Source organism: Parasteatoda tepidariorum, chromosome 3, assembly GCF_982258835.1.
Source record: "Parasteatoda tepidariorum strain Cologne lab strain chromosome 3, Ptep-v5.0, whole genome shotgun sequence".
Classification (NCBI taxonomy): Eukaryota; Metazoa; Arthropoda; class Arachnida; order Araneae; family Theridiidae; genus Parasteatoda; species Parasteatoda tepidariorum.
In genome coordinates, this window is record NC_141757.1 from 14,790,044 (window position 1) to 14,807,401 (window position 17,358).

At 32.0% G+C, this 17,358-nt stretch overlaps 1 protein-coding gene across 4 annotated transcripts in view; it reads left to right on the forward strand.

Annotated features, from left to right (window-relative positions):
* LOC107439040 (very long chain fatty acid elongase AAEL008004) overlaps nt 1-8,039 on the forward strand; it is a 52,531-nt gene extending 44,492 nt beyond the window's left edge. For all 4 annotated transcript variants that reach the window (XM_087158841.1, XM_087158839.1, XM_087158840.1 and 1 more), the window contains one exon: nt 7,789-8,039. In XM_087158841.1, the coding sequence (XP_087014967.1) occupies nt 7,789-8,022 (234 nt within the window). In that variant the 3' untranslated portion in view covers nt 8,023-8,039. The remainder of the gene's footprint in view (nt 1-7,788) is intronic.
* The last annotated feature ends 9,319 nt before the right edge of the window (nt 8,040-17,358 follow it).

Here is a 17,358-nt window from a genome sequence, read left to right on the forward strand (position 1 = left end):
ACAAACACGTCGCCGCAATCTCGCTCGACATCAAAGGGGCGTTTGACAATATCCAGTACGATCTAATTAATAGAGAATTATCAATGTACCAAATCCCATCCAATCTTTGTTTTATAATAGAGAGCATCAATATGAACAGGCAAGCCATCTTAGCAACAAATCAGGGATATGTAACAAAAACAATTAAAAAAGGCTGTCCCCAAGGGTCTTGCATAGGACCGACTGCGTGGAATTTAGTAATTAATAACCTTTTGAAAATTCAGTTTGAAGATTCCATAATACAAGCCTTTGCAGACGACTTGATAATTCTTTCATATGCCAACTCTAGGAGGCAATTAGAACAAGTATCGAATCTAACTCTAAATCGTATTCACAATTGGCTCACCAACAATTCTTTAACTCTCTCAATTGATAAAACAGCCTATATACATTTTTACAACACCAAAAGGGGAGCAATCTTCAAAATTAACAACGAAAAAATTAAGCAAACAAATCATTTTAGGTACCTTGGTGTTGTAATCGATAAGAAATTAAATTGGGGTCCTCATGTCAATATCCTCAAAGAAAAAGCAAACTCTCTTCTCAAATCTCTTTACAAAATCAATAATAAATCTTGGGGAATAAATCAAAAAGCAAGAAAACTCATTTATAACACAGTAATAGTCCCTTCTCTGGCACACGGTTGCAATATTTGGGCAAAAAACATCTCACCTCGTATATCTAGAACATTAATTTCGATTCAACGCAAATTCCTTTTGAATATTACCAGAGCTTACCACTCTACCCCCACCGCAGCTCTTCATGTTTTAACAAATATTCCCCCTCTTCCAGACCAGATTATGCTCTTGTCATGCTCAACAACATTAACTCAAATAAAAAAAAACGCAATCTTCAATCATATTAGTTATAATCATCAGGACTATGAAAATAAATTAAAAAGGCCAATTTATCACCCATCTTATTATATTAAAAACAAAATCTCTTTAACTGAACAAGGTAACTATGATTTTAGAAAAGAAACTAACTACTTCACTGACGGTTCCAAAACTAAAACAGGCACTGCATTCGCATTTCTTAACAAAGTCCATTCAAAAACTTTCACCTTGGATATTAACAATTCTATTTTCCAAGCCGAACAATTGGCAATATTAGAATGTGTAAAACACATCAAAAATAACTTAAACTTTAATAGACAAATAAAATACATAATCTGGTCAGATTCTAAAGCCTCAATAACATCAATTAAAGACGCAGGATCAACCAACCTCATAACCAAAGACATTCAACATGCACTAATGGACACCGCCATTCAAATCTCTTGGATTAAAGCGCATAACAATAGAGAAGGTAATGAGAGAGCGGATGAATTGGCCAAAAAAGCAACAGAAAACATTAAAAATTACTCCTTTCCTCTCCCTGTTTCACACCTAAAACAATCTCTTAAAAAATCTTTATCAAGTAATTGGCAAAACCAATGGAATAATTCCGATAGAGGACGACGTCTGTTTAGCATCATCAATAATGTAAACTTCTTCAAATCAATTCCAATTAAGCAAGTCATCTGGTTCCTAACAGGTCACGGTCCCTTCCCTTCTTTTTTTCATTACCTGCAAATCTCGGATACAAACCTTTGTACCTGTGGTCATCCAGGTACACCAGAGCATTATTTATCAACTTGTCTTTACACAATATCTTGGCATACACGCCTTCCAAACATTAATAATTTATATATTTGGCAAAAAAACTTTCTTACAAATAAAACATTAAAATCTAAATTAATTAACGTAATGAACTTTCTAGCAGAAAATGACTCCTTATTAAAATTTTAATCAAATCGGACTTTTTAAGTAATCTTGATAGTGTTTATAACCTCTTAAACTTTTTTGATATAGCATTCAACCTCAGTTTCTGTATACAAAAAAGCAAAGAAAAAGAGAAGGGGGGGGGATCTTTTTCAAATTTGTTTATTTAGTTAAGGCAATAACAAATAGTTTATGGCCTTTAAGTTTTTTTTCCTTTTATACTTCTTTTATTATTTTTGTTATTATGTGTTATTAACTTGCACCATATTTAATCTTTGTATTTTTTTAAAATATTGTGACTTTGTACTGATCTAAATTCTTAATAAATTCTTGCTGAATGGGCTCGTTCCTAGGCTGGAGTGGAGCCGGACCAGTAGCCAAGCTTTGGGCTATATGGTAAAGGGTCCATAATGACCTAGGTACATGTCCAAAGCTTGGAGAAAAGAAAAAAAAAAAAAAGTAAGTCGGTCGAATAGTTCCTGAGAAGTCAAACTTTTAAATATCTGACTTGTGAACTGAACGTCAACCTATTCTATCAGTTACGTTGAGATGAATTTTCAACAATATTGTCCTGCACATCATTTTCTTTTTCTTTATTTTCTTCCTGTTAAAATATTTAAGGGAGGGGAAACCATTAAAAAATTTCGGTCTTTTGAACATATATACACTCTATAACAAAAAAATCGACGCACCAAGAAGGAGTTGTCCGATTGAAACGAAAATTGGTGGATAGGAAGACAATGTACAGAATAGTAAATGATTAAAATTTCAGAACAGTTGAATAATTTATTGCAGACCATAATGCCTTGTTGAGGGCCGGTGTGGCGTGCAATAGTGAAGGCAGGATCCCCCCTCTGCCCTGTGCGTCTCCAAACACGTCTTCGATGATCGTCAGGACACAGTTGGAAGCGGGATTCGTCACTAAAGACTATACGTCCCCAGTCGGCATCATTCCAGCCTGATCTGTTCAAAACATTCATGCATACGAAATATCAAAGCAATGGGATGATTGCCTCTTGGTGCGTCGATTTTTTTGTTATCGAGTGTATACAATCGGTAAGTCCAATTGCCCTTGGAATTTTGTCACTACCCGAAAAAATATTATATAAATTTTATGAAAATATTATGTGATAAATAACATATGCTCAAAAATTTTTTTGAACTAGACATATTTTCATTCCTGATGAGTTTAATATAATTTAGTATTTACGAATGAATTGTTAATTTGAGAAATTTCATGTCTAAAAAATGGAACGCTATCACTTTTTACGTATATTAGGCACAGATTCCACCAATTATATTATAATTAAAGATCATAATTTAATAATAACATTTCCATAATTATAATACGTTTAGCATCTCTTAAAATGATTCACATTTAAATATTCATCATATGCGAAGTAGCTAAATTTTAAACAAAGAATTTCGTTCTAGAATAAATAAACCAAATTTAAAATTTTTTGTATACTTTAAAATAAGTATATATCCTTTAATATTTTATATCCTTTAATGTAGGTATTAATATAAGTATATAAGTTTCTTTGGTCACTAAGATGGGCAACTGAAAATGCGGAACGAATTTTTAATCAAAAAGTTAACATGCCGTTTTTTCACGCACTACAGTAAATTCTGAGGGAATAAACAATATAAAAATTAGAATTTGCTGAAATTGAGTTTTAAATTTTCAAAAATGCAGTAATTTCGGGGAACCCCTGTAGAATATCTACGGAACTCTAGGGTTCAGTGGAACCCAGTTTGAGATCCCTGACTTAAAGCATCATTTGTACCAGTTAATTCGCTTATTTGAGGCCAGGTCCTCGAACCAATAAGACTGAGTTCTGGTACGTGAAAATCCAATCATTAGATCAAAAGTTATTCAGATGGAACCGTTTCGTATTTTGTGCTCTCTGCCTTTCTAGCAGAGGTAAAAATATTGTATTAATATTCCTAAAATTAAGTAACATTACTATAAATAATAATAACATCACTAGAATTAATTAATTTCACATCTTCGTTTGGCTTTTTATCTAAATCTAATCTAAATGTAAATATTTTGTGCTCTCAACTTTTTTGGCAAATGTTGAAATATTTTAATAATATTCCTAAAACTAAGCTACAATACTATAGATTATAATAACATTATTAGAATTAATTAATTAATTTCACATCTTTGTTTGGCTTTTTATCTAAATCTGATCTAAATGTAAATATTTTGTGCTCTCAACATTTCTAGCAAAAGTCAAAATATTGTATTAATATTCCTAAAATTAAACAACATCACTAGAAAGTACAATAACATTATTATAGAATAGATAATATTACGGAATGACATTAAAACAGAATTAATTCATTTCACACCTTTGTTCGGCTTTTTATCTAAATAAGAATATCTTTGTAGACTTATTACGCAGAAAGCTAAATTATTACATGAAACATATCATTGGTGAAAATTATGCAGTTAGGGGGTATTATATATTTATAGCACACATTACATTGTTCTGTAGAACGTTGGCACGTGAAAGCAGGGCGTGTTTGATATATATTGGCACGAAGTTCGGTCGTTCTTGGCACACAATGCGTTTTGATTCTTTCTCTCCAATGGAACGCCCAAAAGTGACATCAGTATGTAGATGAATTTTTTATGTTCACTTTTGATGAGGTTTTCCAAATTAATTGTACTTGTATCTTGGATTATAAGATATACTATTTATGGGATTAAGAAAAAACATTGTTAGCTTTACTTAAAAAAGTAATAAAAAAATTAAATAAATTATACCTCGGTTAAAAGCTTGGCAGTAATTATCCAGTAAAATTTTTGACCTAATAATCTAATTTTCATTCATTTTTGAATGGCTGCGCAAAATTGTATCGTTCAGATTGTAAAGGATTAGATAATAATAGTGTTCACTCAATTATTCCGCTTATTGTATAGATTCGTTAATGTTTCTCAAAATTGAAACTCGATATTTACGATGCTTGTGCAATTTTCGGCTATTGTTTTAGTTACTTAAAAAAATAGTAAAAAAATTAAGTAATTGATACCTCGGTTAAAAACTTGGCAGTAATTATCCAGTACAATTTTTGACCTAATAATCTAATTTTCATTCATTTTCGATAGCTGCATAAAAGTGTTTTGTTGAGATTATAAAGGATTAGATAACAATCTTGTTAACTCAATTATTCCAATTATTGTAAATTTTTTATGTTTCGCAAAATTGAAACCTGACATTAACGATGCCTGTGCAATTTGCGACCATTGTTTTAGTTGCTTAAAGAATATTAAAAACATAAATAAATGATACATCAGTTAAAAACTTGGCGGTAATTATCCTGTACAGTTTTTGACCTAATAATCTAATTTTTATTCGTATTTGAATAGCATCGTTAAGATTATAGAGGATTAGATAACAATCCTGTTCCCTAAATTATTTCAATTGTTGTATATTTTTAATGTTTTTCAAAATTGAAATCCGATATTAGCGATGCCTGTGCAATTTTCGAATATTGTTTTACTTAGTTAAAAAAATAACAAAAAAATTAAATAATTGATACCTCAGTTAAAAACTTGGTTGCAATTATCCAGCACAATTTTTGACCTAAATATATAATTTTCATTCATTTTCGAATAACTGCGTAAAAGTGTATTGTTGAGATCGTAAAGGATTAGATAACAATTAGTTCACTCAATTATTCCATTTAGGCGGGGTTTTTTTCTTCACGTCTTTGAAAGTTAAAACCTGAAAAAATAATAATATCATGTCTTTTATTTTCTAATAATAAAACTTTGATTAGTTTTTATTTTATTTAAGTTTCCAATAGATGCTTATAAGCATATTTTTTAATAAGTTATGTAAGTTTTTTCAAATTCTATCCACAAAATTATTTAAATTAAATTAAGTATTATGTTTTTTTTAACGTTTCCCAAAACTGAAACCCGATATTAACCATGGTTCTGCTGTTTTGCACCAGTATCGTCTGTACTAATTAATTGCCATATTTGAGGTCAGTTCCTCGAACTAATGAGATTCATGAGTTCTAGAACGTGAAAATCCGATTATTTGATCAAAAGTTATTCAATGTGTTGGGTTTTTTTCTTCCTGCAATGCACATCACTCTCCTCTTATATTTCTCGCTGATTTATTATAAGGATTGTTTTGCGAAGGACGGTTTTCAAGGAAAAAATTAATTAGTGATTTAAACTTAGGGGAAATTGAAAATCAAACATAATACTCTAGTTTTCCTCTAGAATGTTTTTTATGTCATTTTTTTTTTCAGACAGCAGCATGACTTGAAGGCGTGACTAAATGAAACATGCGTGCTTAAGTAATGAGGAAATATTTTGGTTTTAGAATGTTTTTAGACTCCTACGTTATAATTTCATTTGCTGCTAATTTCAGTTTGGTGTTACACAGATAGAAAAGTGAACACGAGAAACACGAAGAAAGTCAAGAAAAACAATAACTTTCATTTATTGCGCATAAACTGCAAGTAAACAGAACTCATTAGATAAGTTCAAAATGAAGGATAAAACAAAAGAAAATTATAGACATATGAAAAAAAAGGGGGAGGGAAATAATAATGAAAAAAAAAAAACAGCTGATTAAAATAAATAAAAAAAAAGTATGAAATTGTTTTTAAAAAAAAAGGAAAATAAAAGATATAATCTTTTCATCAGCCCACACGATTATATCAGCAAAAAAGAGTGCTTTCTGATATTGTATCAATATAGCCAAAGCAAAATATATTAATACAATAGTGTGAGGAGCACTCAAAAATAATTTTTTACAAAAATTGCAACAAATAAAATAGAACACTTATTGCGTTCTATTTTATAAACGAAATAATAAAAAAATGAATAAATAAATAAAAATAAAAAGTAAAAATTATAAAATATTTTTATTTATTTATTATTTTACTTTTCCCCCTTTTTTCCTATATATATATATATATATATATATATATATATATATATATATATATATATATATATATATATATATATATATATATATATATATATATATATATTCACATTCTGTGCTTAGTCTATTCCGGAGCACAAAATTATCACTGGCCAGTGGTAATTAAATATTCAAGACTGGTGATTACGTTTAATCTCTTGAAAAAGTTACAGTGCGGTACATTATGAATATAATTTACGAAAAACCGGACCTAATGACGTAGGGGTGGCCTCAAACATGCAAATTAATTAGTTCAAACGCTATTTTATATCACTAAGTCAGACACAAAAACGTACTTTCTCTGAATAAACATACTTTTTTCCCCCGACGGATTTGGATTTCTGACCCCCCCAAAATATAGGGGGGGGGGAATAGGGTCCCAATAGTTCAGTCAGAAGAGCGGTCCAAAGTTTGAACCCCTTATTGTCAATTTTACTTTTTGCGTATTTCTCAGTTTCTCGAGAACTTTTAAAGAGAATTGGAAGATTTTTGCTCTTAATTAATAAAATTCATTTGTCCGAAGATAATTTCATCCAAAAAATAGTAAAATTTACTAAACTTTATATTTTCTCTAAAAATGTCTGTGGATAAACGAATTTTCTAATTGTGTGCAAATTTTTTTAAAATTCGCTTTAAGAGCTCTTGAGATATGGTGAAATACGGTTAGAGTAAGATTAGCATTAAACAAAACTCAGCGGCGCGACAGCCCTAGAGACGTTTAGATACTGAGACGTTTAGAGACTGAGGAAGGTTCTTGTTTGCAGAACTGAAACTATAGTCAATTCATGCACTTTCATTGTTGCTTTATTAAAATTTTTATTTGCTTTAGTCTAGATGGCACCCTTTCCCTTGTTAGACGCAGAAATGTTTTGTTTTATTATTACCCATATACCAAATTATGCTTTAAAGTTTTATAAAACCCGCCCACTTGAACATGTGTTGGTAAACGAGAGTAAGATCTAACTTTAATCACTGCTTGTATGTCTCCTTTTCTTTTTTAAATAGTAAAATATTATTTTTTTCAGGTGCAGTTCATTATTGTGTTTGTTTATATGATTCAACTCTATGTGTATCCGACATGCCACGTGTCAAAAACTCTCATCATGATTAATTTATTCAAAGCCACTATATTTTTTCTCATGTTTTGGAATTTTTACTTGGTCTCCTATCGTCGAAAGGCGACCTCTTTGGAAAATATAGTTCAAGACTGTAATTCTCATATGGAGAGAATAATGAAAGAGCTGCAGAAACTGGAATAAATTTAATCTATTGGTTATGTCTTGATTTTTGATGTTTCCGACATAACTTCTGCATGGCACAGCCAAAATATTCATTAGGATCCCATAGAGTACAGTAAAGATGACTCAGAAATTGTCAACATCCCCCCCCCCCAAAAAAAAAAAACTCTATCCAGGGTGAAGGTGTTAAATACTTAGGTAGTAGGTGCAGAATTAGTAGGTGCAAAACTGATAGCAGGTCTAATGATCTGACTGGCCAATCCTTTAAGCCAGTGGTTACCAACTGGCGACCCGTGGGCCGCATCCGGCCCGTAAAGCTTTTTTTGTGGCCCGCGAACTAAAAGATATTAGTTGACATTTTCTCGGACAATTTTCGTAAAAAATCTATATAAGTTTAAAATACTTTTTTTTTCTTAAAAAAAAAGAAGAAAAAAAAACTAATTTCTTCGTTTCTGTGAAATTTAACTTACCGACGGTGCGAAAAAAAATTTAATTTCTCAGGTTTTACATCCAAGAAAATATTTATTATTATTTGTAATTCAATACTTTTGTTTTAAACAATTTGATAAAAATCTGACAGTAATATTTAATGTTCCTTCAAACATAAAAGAGTCCTATATAAAATTTTGACAAAGTTGCGGCCCGTCAATTGACTGGTGTTTTTAATTGTGGACCCCGGTCTCATGTAAGTTGGAAACCCCTGCAAACGAATGGATTACCAGAAAATAGTCACCCAATTCTTCGCTGTCGTTCATTTGAAAGGAATCGTAACCTAATGTATCACATAAAAGACTATAAGATAGGGTTCCTAGACCTTAACCCTCATAAACCCTCTTTCAAATGCATGGATGAGTGCCCGGCTATCCAACCTGTGCATTCTATCAAAAATTCTATGCCATAGTAATCAATTTCTCACACATTAGAGGGCAGATATCAAGTCCATGGTTTTCTCCATGTAAAAGTATAAGTGAAAGTATAAATGAAAAAAAAAGTGGAGATGAAATCAAAAGTAGTAACTACGCAACGTATGAGTGACGTGTCTAAACTCGTATTTTATGAGGTATATGAAGCAACGTGATTATTATATTGATACAGAGACTTTAAAGGCGCATTTCTGCAAACTTGATAATTGAAAACTCAACAAGAACTAATAAATTGATAAACTGAAGTTATCTATTAAGCCATTGAAAAGTTGTAGTAAATATCACGTTTTAAATGATATTGCATGTATTGTTAAGGTATCCGGATGGGTTTAAAATAAATATTTTTTTAGCAGTCTCAGTTAAATTTTATTCTCAGTAAGCCTAAAAATATACAGGGTGGTCTTAAAATATATGTCAAAAATGTAAAGGTAGGTAGAGGGGACTTAAATAAGCATATTTCGTATAGGATTGTGTGTGCGGTAATGCCGCCTTGAGCCGGTAGGGAGCGCTGACGACTGCGGCGTATAAGAGCGCTTACTAGCTGGATTCCCGCACGGATCTCAAACAGCATGCATCGTTTCACCAATGTGGAGCTTGCCGACGTGCATTTCATGTATGGGGCTGCACAAGGAAACGAATTAGCTGCTCAGAGGATGTACAGTCAGCAAAAAAAAAAAAGATATCACCCTGAATAACTTTTGTTATAATGATCGGATTTTCACGATCTAAGTGTCAATCTTAATGGTTCCCGGGGGTGACCTCAAATATGCTAATTAATTAGTGCTAACTATTAATTAAGTTACGAAATCTGACACAAAAACGTACTTTCTCTGAATAAACATGTATTTTTTTTTACATATTTGGATTCCTAACCTTCAAAATATAGGGGGTAGCCGCAATCTGGGAAATGTGGTCCCCATAGTTTGGTCAGGAGAGCTATCCAAAGTTCGTACCCCTTAATGTTAATTTCGCTTTTTGCGTTTTCAGTCATATTTTCAAAACTAATGAAGCAATTCAAAAAAAATTGCACCCACTCATAAAACTCATTTACCCAAAGATAATTTCATGAAAAAAATAATTTTTAATAATTATTAATTATTTTTTATTATTTAATTAAATTGAGGATGAAAAAATTTTGAATTATAAGGTATGAATTTTTTTATACCATAATAATCTACATATTTTTCAATAGAAAAATCTAAAGTTTCAACTGTTTTTATTTATTAGAAGCTGAAAAAAATTAAAATTAATTATTTTTAAAAAAATAATTTGGCGACAATAAAAAAATGATTAAATGGGGCGATTAATATTAAAATGTGATAAACTTGCGAGGAACTTGACTTCGCGCGCGTAGTGTAAAATTTCATTCATATTTTTTTCGCTAATAATCGTTTGCTAATCTTTTTATTTTTATTTCTTTCAAACTATAAAATACGATGTTTCTTTTTAGTCATTTAATAATGTATTTGTAATTTAGTAAAGAAATTATGAATAAAACATTTTGAATAAAAAACACTTTATTCAACGAATGTCTAGTTTTATAAAGGCGTGCTTCTGATAGAATATGATTACGCACCAGATTGTGCTTACTTAATGTGATTATTTTTTAATTTTTGATTTTCTTTTTCAATAACTGATACAATTTCAATAATACACACACGTATGCATAGATTTGGAATAATATATTTATCAATTTCTTGAATATATATTTTATAATTATTAATACGAATGCGTAGTCAACATTTTTAATCATCTTAAAACTTCCCCCGGTGGCTGAGCGGTAGCGCTTCGCCCTGTCGTTCCTCGGGCCGGGCAAGGCTGACTCAGCCTTTCATCCCTTCAGTGGGTCGATAAATAAGTACCAAGCATGATTGGGAACTAAACACTGGGGGTTCCGCGTTCGGCTGACCACCTGACCGGAACATCTGCTCCTGCACCTAGAGCCCTAGGTCCAGAAAACTGAGATGGGCATATTAGGCCTTGGCCCTCCATGGGCTGTCGTGCAGCTGAGTTTAGAGTAGAGTTTTTTAAAACTTCTTTACATCTTATATATCGCCTTAATCTTAAAATAAATTTGTAAATTACCTGTCTATGCGTGTTTCGCAGAATTATTTTTCTAACTTTTTTATTGAATTTTAATGCAATTTTTTTTAAAATTCTATTATGTATATTTTTTTCCAATAATATACTAATCAATTGTTTAAGTACTTTAATTTATGTTTTTCTTTAAAATAAAATTACTTTTTAAATTATTGCTAAGTTCTTATTGAAAGAAAACTTAAAATTATTGCCAGCTATCTGAGAATTAAATCTTGTTAAGAAATTAAAAATATTCTACTGATCACACTCAATATCATTCGAAGCAGAACAGCTGACTATTTACTAAAAATACTATTGTTTACGAAAAATGAAGATAAATTATTAATTTTATTTTTTTTATTACTTCTTATTTATTCGATTAATGAAAAGTAAATGCGTATGTGCGCACAGGGGAAAAATTTAACAGATTGTTTTGTTTTTTAAATGAACAAAAAACTATGGGCATGCAATTTTAATTCAACATTCAAAGTTAATCTTGTGCGCTAACCCTTTTAAGTTACCCTTTTGTCTTAAAAAGTCGAAAATATTTTCTTTAAAAGTTGTTTGTATAATTTCTCAACTTTTGCACAGTTCAAAAAAATATTGCTATATCAGGAAAATGTTCGATATGCCTTGTTTTGTTAAACAACTACTAAAATAAAAAATTGCAAAAAGATTTGAAAAATATGTTATTTTTAGAATCATCATCTCAAAAATTGTTCTTTTACTCCATTTGACTTTTTTCTTCTTAAATAACTTATAATCATAGTTTTAACACACGTTTTGAAGAAATTATGTATACAAATTTCTCCTAATATTTCGTAATAAAAAAACAAGAATATTAATGATTTATTTATACAGTGAAACCTGCCAAGTTGACCACACTTGTAAGTTTTACACCTGAATAAGTTGACCTCAATTATCAAGAACGGAAATTTTTCTACATAATAAAGAAGCAAAACCTTTGTAACTTGACCACCTGTCTATCTTGTATGTTGACCACTGAAATAAGTTAATTTTGTCTAGGAGTATTATGAAATTCTATTCCAAAACCCTCATAAATTGACCAGAAAAAAAAAATTCAGAAAATTTTCTGTCATTTCGCAATGTATGTTAATATTTCACTTGTTTGGTGAAATAGTGTAAAAAGCTAATCTAAACCTTTTTGTGAGTTGACCATCTGGGGAAACTGTAGGGAGTCAGCTTTTGACCATTTCTTTCATTCATTCATTGAAAACAGGTGTGTTAGTTGAAAAGTTGCTCTTCCAGTTGCAATAGTGAGCAAATAGGCTTGTATGCGTAGTAATAACAGAATAAATTTTAAAGTGTTAAAATAATTTGTTTTGTTAAAGTTTTCAATGTTTTCTGTTGTTGAAATGCTGAAATGCTGACAATATCATTACAGCATTTTGGTTAACAAGTGCCATGAAAAAAGGTTCTGAACTTAAGATATGGATTTTAATATATTTTCCTAATTACATACCTCCTTGATCTCCGCACCGTTTTAATATTCTGTAAAGCATAAAATGAAATAATGTTGAATAAAAAAATAGATTTCAAATGAAATATTTTATTTTCCTTAATACAGGGTATCTGTTACATTTTAGATTTTCAAATTCATAACTTTTCATGTCTAATTCCAAGAATTTTCATGATTTAACGAAGTTACTATTTTCTCCGATAAAAACAGAATAATAAATTCAAAAAGCATTATAATCACATTATATGAAATAGGTATAACCAAAACACTGCAGTAAGAACGCACTTTAATACAAAACCCCTCTATTTAAACTTTTAGCTCAATTTCCGCTTTTGGTTTCATATTTTGTAACGTGGCTATCTTTTTCGAAAATATTTTAAATAATTCTTTAAAAATTTCACGTTCATGTAATAAGTTCATTTGAATTCGCAGCTCGCTTTATAGATTTCGTTTCATGTTTTATTCTGTTTCTTCTTTATACTTAATTTTCTGATTTCGCTTGATATTTTTACTTATTGTGTTCCATTATGTTTGTAATTTTTCTGTAAAATTTTTTTGAGTGCTTCTCAAACTATTGCATTGATATATTTTACTTTGGCTATATTGATACAATAATAGAAAGTACTATTTTTTTGCTGATATAATCGTGTAAGCTGATGAAAAGATTATATCTTTTATTTTCCGGATATTTTTAGAATTTTTTTTCCGGTTTCTTGCTGTTTTATTTTTTATTATTATTTTTCTTCCCCCCTTTTTTATTGTTCCGTAATTTTTCCCAAGTTTTTTCTACATTTTGAACTTATTTACTTATTTTATGAGTTCTATTTACTTGCAGCTTATGCGCAATAAATAAAACTTATTATTTTTCGTAATTTTCTTCGTGTTTTTTTTGTTTTTATTTATTATGATATATATATATATATATATATATATATATATATATATATATATATATATATATATCAAAATGCTTTTAAAATGCCTTATAACATTTATTAAGTTTTACAATTTTATCGAAAATAAATACCGTGATTTCTATAAAATTTTGCGATTATGCATCAGAATAGCTATCTTTTTTCAGGTCCACCTTTGCTTGATCACTTTTTTTTCCTTTCCTAAGAAACTCAAAGTGCGGGGCAAAAGCATTTAACCCTACAGCTCTTCATAAATTTATGATAACTTATGAAAATTTGGTTTTAATTCAAAACTGTCATACAAATTACATTAAAACAGCTTTACAAAAATAAATAATGTCAGATAAAAATTCAAAGATTCTATAATCTTGGAGAATCAAAAATAATTTATTAATTTATTTAAATTTCCTTTTTAAAGGAGATTTAAAAAAAAAAAAAAAAAAAGCCCAGAAAGCAACGTGAAAAATTCTTTTGGTTGCTTAGCAACGAGAAGCACTATCTTTTCCCATCTTGTCATTCATTCAGTTTCTTTATGGTTGTTATAAATTATTTCCCCTTCTATGGCGAGGTAATTTGGCATATTTTTAAACCATCGCCAGATATATAAATCCCTATTGCGACCTAATTTACAATCCATTTTTTTCGAAATTTTGTCTACCCCCCCTATTTTAAGGGTCAGGATTCCAAATATGTAAAAAAAAATACATGTTTATTCAGAGAAAGTACGTTTTTGTGTCTGATTTCGTAACTTAATTAATAGTTAGCACTAATTAATTAGCATATTTGAGGTCACCCCCGGGAACCATTAAGATTGACACTTAGATCGTGAAAATCCGATCATTAGAACAAAAGTTATTCAGGGTGATATCTTTTTTTTTTTTTGCGGACTGTACAGGGAGCGTCAGAAATCAACTGGACGCTGTCTACGGCCAGCATTGGATAGGACGGGGTGGTCAAGTTCCCCGGCCACCGCGTTCTCCTGATTTAACCTGCTTGGGTTTTTTCTTTTGGGGTCATATTAAAAGCCTGGTGTACGAGAGTCCCATCAAGAAGATCTTGTTGCCCGCTTGTGTGTTGCTGCTTTACATGTGCTCGACATGCCTAACGTCTTTTCTAATGTACGCCGATCCATACGCCGTCGCTGTGAATCTTGTATCGATGTTGGTGGCTGCTCTTTCGAGCACCTCTTGTAAACTGTCGAACTCCACTTTTCAAAGAGTTTCTGTAAGTTGTCATATTCAGTTACAGAATAAGTCTCTCTCACTGATAGCTGCGATCACTGGCATAGCTAGTTCACCAGCAGTTGGCACTTGGCTCCACCTCCTCGGTGCATTTCAGAGAGAGAGTAAGATGAGAAACGTCTCCGAGCCTGAAATTGAGACAACCCTTAATACGCCCCAAACGCAAACAGTGATTTCTTTTTCAGTCACTTACTTCACTTTATCATCTGCTAGTATACCTTTCGTTACTCTAGCTACTCGTAATTAAATATATTGCAACAAAATGTCTGAAAAAAGGACAAACTATTCACTCAAAAGAGAGAAATATCATCAAATTTATAAAGTATTTAATGTTAAAAAATGCGCAACAAGATTGCGAAATAAATATTTTTTGTCATACGATCGCCAAATAGCAACCTTGTTCAGGATATCACGTGATGTAGGTGGAGCAAAGTACCAACTCCTGGTGAACGAACTATACAATAGCACGAAAATGTTTTAAACCGGAGCACATGCGGGAATCTCTCTGAACATTCTCCTATTGTTAAACATCTCTAACACCTAACATTCTCCTACTGTTAAACATCTCCAACACCTAACATTCTCCTACTGTTAAACATCTCCTAACTCAATGAAATGAACATAAACTTTAATTTCGCGCAATTTCATCCACTTGTTCATTTAAAAGATTGGGCTTTAAATACGTTAGGAATTTATTTTATCGACTCAATCTCGAATTTAACAGTTTCTTTCGTTGGAAGGACAAAACAAGGCGTCCTAAACAGGCAGAGATGTGAGCATATCTACTGAAATATTAGGTTGCCCGGAAAGTAATGTCGTTTCGGTGTATTTGATATTTCTTATCAAGATTTTATTTTTAATCAATAATGTATTCAACCTTAATAGCAACAACTTTTCAATATCGGATCGAAAAAAAATGAATTGTTTTTTAAGACTAATGGATATTTAATGAGCCGAAACGACATTACTTTCCGGCCCACCTAATATTTCTGTGGTGCACATCTTTGCATATTGATTAATCTCCCTCTTAAATTCTAAAACACGTTTTTTTTTATTGTTTGTTGACAGAAAAATCAAAACTCTATGAAAAATATGGGGCATTTTGATTTACACTCATGTCCATAAATTAAGGATAATGAAGTTCAGGCACAGAAAGAGACAGAAGGCAGACAAATTTGTGTTATTTGTAAAGTCTATGTATTAAACAAAAGGTAAAGAGCAAAAAAGATGCTATATGTTTGACATAATTAATAAAAATTGCGATTTTTACTCCCTGGAGCAAATTTCAAAAAAGAACCTATTTACAAAAAAACAGTATAACATGGTTTGTATGATGGTTAATACGGAGTATGTCTCCCGGACGATGCAATACAGGCCGTACAATGCCTAGGCATGCTGAGTATCAAATTATCAATCTGATCTTGGGGAATATTACACCACTTATCAAGCAATGCCCTCCGAAAGTCCGGTAGACAGGTGGGAGGGGATTGACGGGCTGCAATTCGTCGGCCAAGCATATCCTACACATGCTCAATTGGATTCAAGTCCGGTGAGTATGCTGGCCAATCCATGCAGGTGATATCCTCCGATTGAAGGCATTCGTCTACAATGTTTGCACGGTGAGGACGGGCGTTGTCGTCCATAAACAGAAATTCAGCACCCATGGCGCCCCGAAACAAACGTACATGTTGCTCCAGAATGACATCCCTATAGATGTGGCCTGTCATCGTTACACTCTGAACATGCAGGACAGTTCTGGAACTAAGAATAATTCCTCCCCAAACGAGCCATCCTGCACCACCGTAACTGTGTCGTTCAATGGTGTTGTCTTGGTGGTAACGGGTACCTGGCGCTCTCCATCTGGAAGTCCGGCGAGAATCAGACTGCAAACTAAACCTGGACTCGCCGGAAAACATCACACAAGACCACTGTTGCGGTGTCCACAATGCATGCTCTCTACTCCAGGTTAATCGCAGGCGACAGTGAGTTGCGGTAAGTGGAACACATCTGACAAGCCTACGAGTATATAGACCAATTTGCCCAAAGCGTCTGTACACGGTCTGCCTTGAAACTGTCGTACCGGTAGTGAAGAGAGCTGACGAGACAGGTCTGATGCTGTGCTCCGTCTGTTTCTTTTGGCAGTAACTCCCAAATACCGGTCTTCATTCAGCGTTGTAACTCGGGGGCGACCTGTGCTGTAACGTCTACTTACATTACCATCACCTTGGAATCGTTGCCAAAGCCTGGAGATGACACTCTGGGGGATTCCAAGTTCCTCGGATACTTCCAGCTGGGTACGTTCACATTCCTGTCGTCCGATGATTCTGCCACGTAAAAAATCATCCAAATGCTTCCTTTGTGCCATAACTATGCGATTATTGCACTGAAAGGCTTTTAAAGCACTTGTGAACAATTTTACTTCTTTGCCACCATTCCTTATAAACCCCTCCCTTACACTCTCATCATTGTGACGTACTACCAGCGTCATCTAATGATTTCCAGTAATTTGCATATTCTTCTTCAGGATGTGTGTGATAATTCTAGAGGTGAAATTATAATTTTAGAGTTTGATTTCCGTGTGATTCTGAATTATCCTTAATTTATGGACATGAGTGTAATTTTAATTTTATAACCATCGTTGAATAACATGCCTAATTTTGAGTATACGACTACCAATGCTCAACTCCGTAGCTTCGTAATTCTGAACCCAATACCCTTTC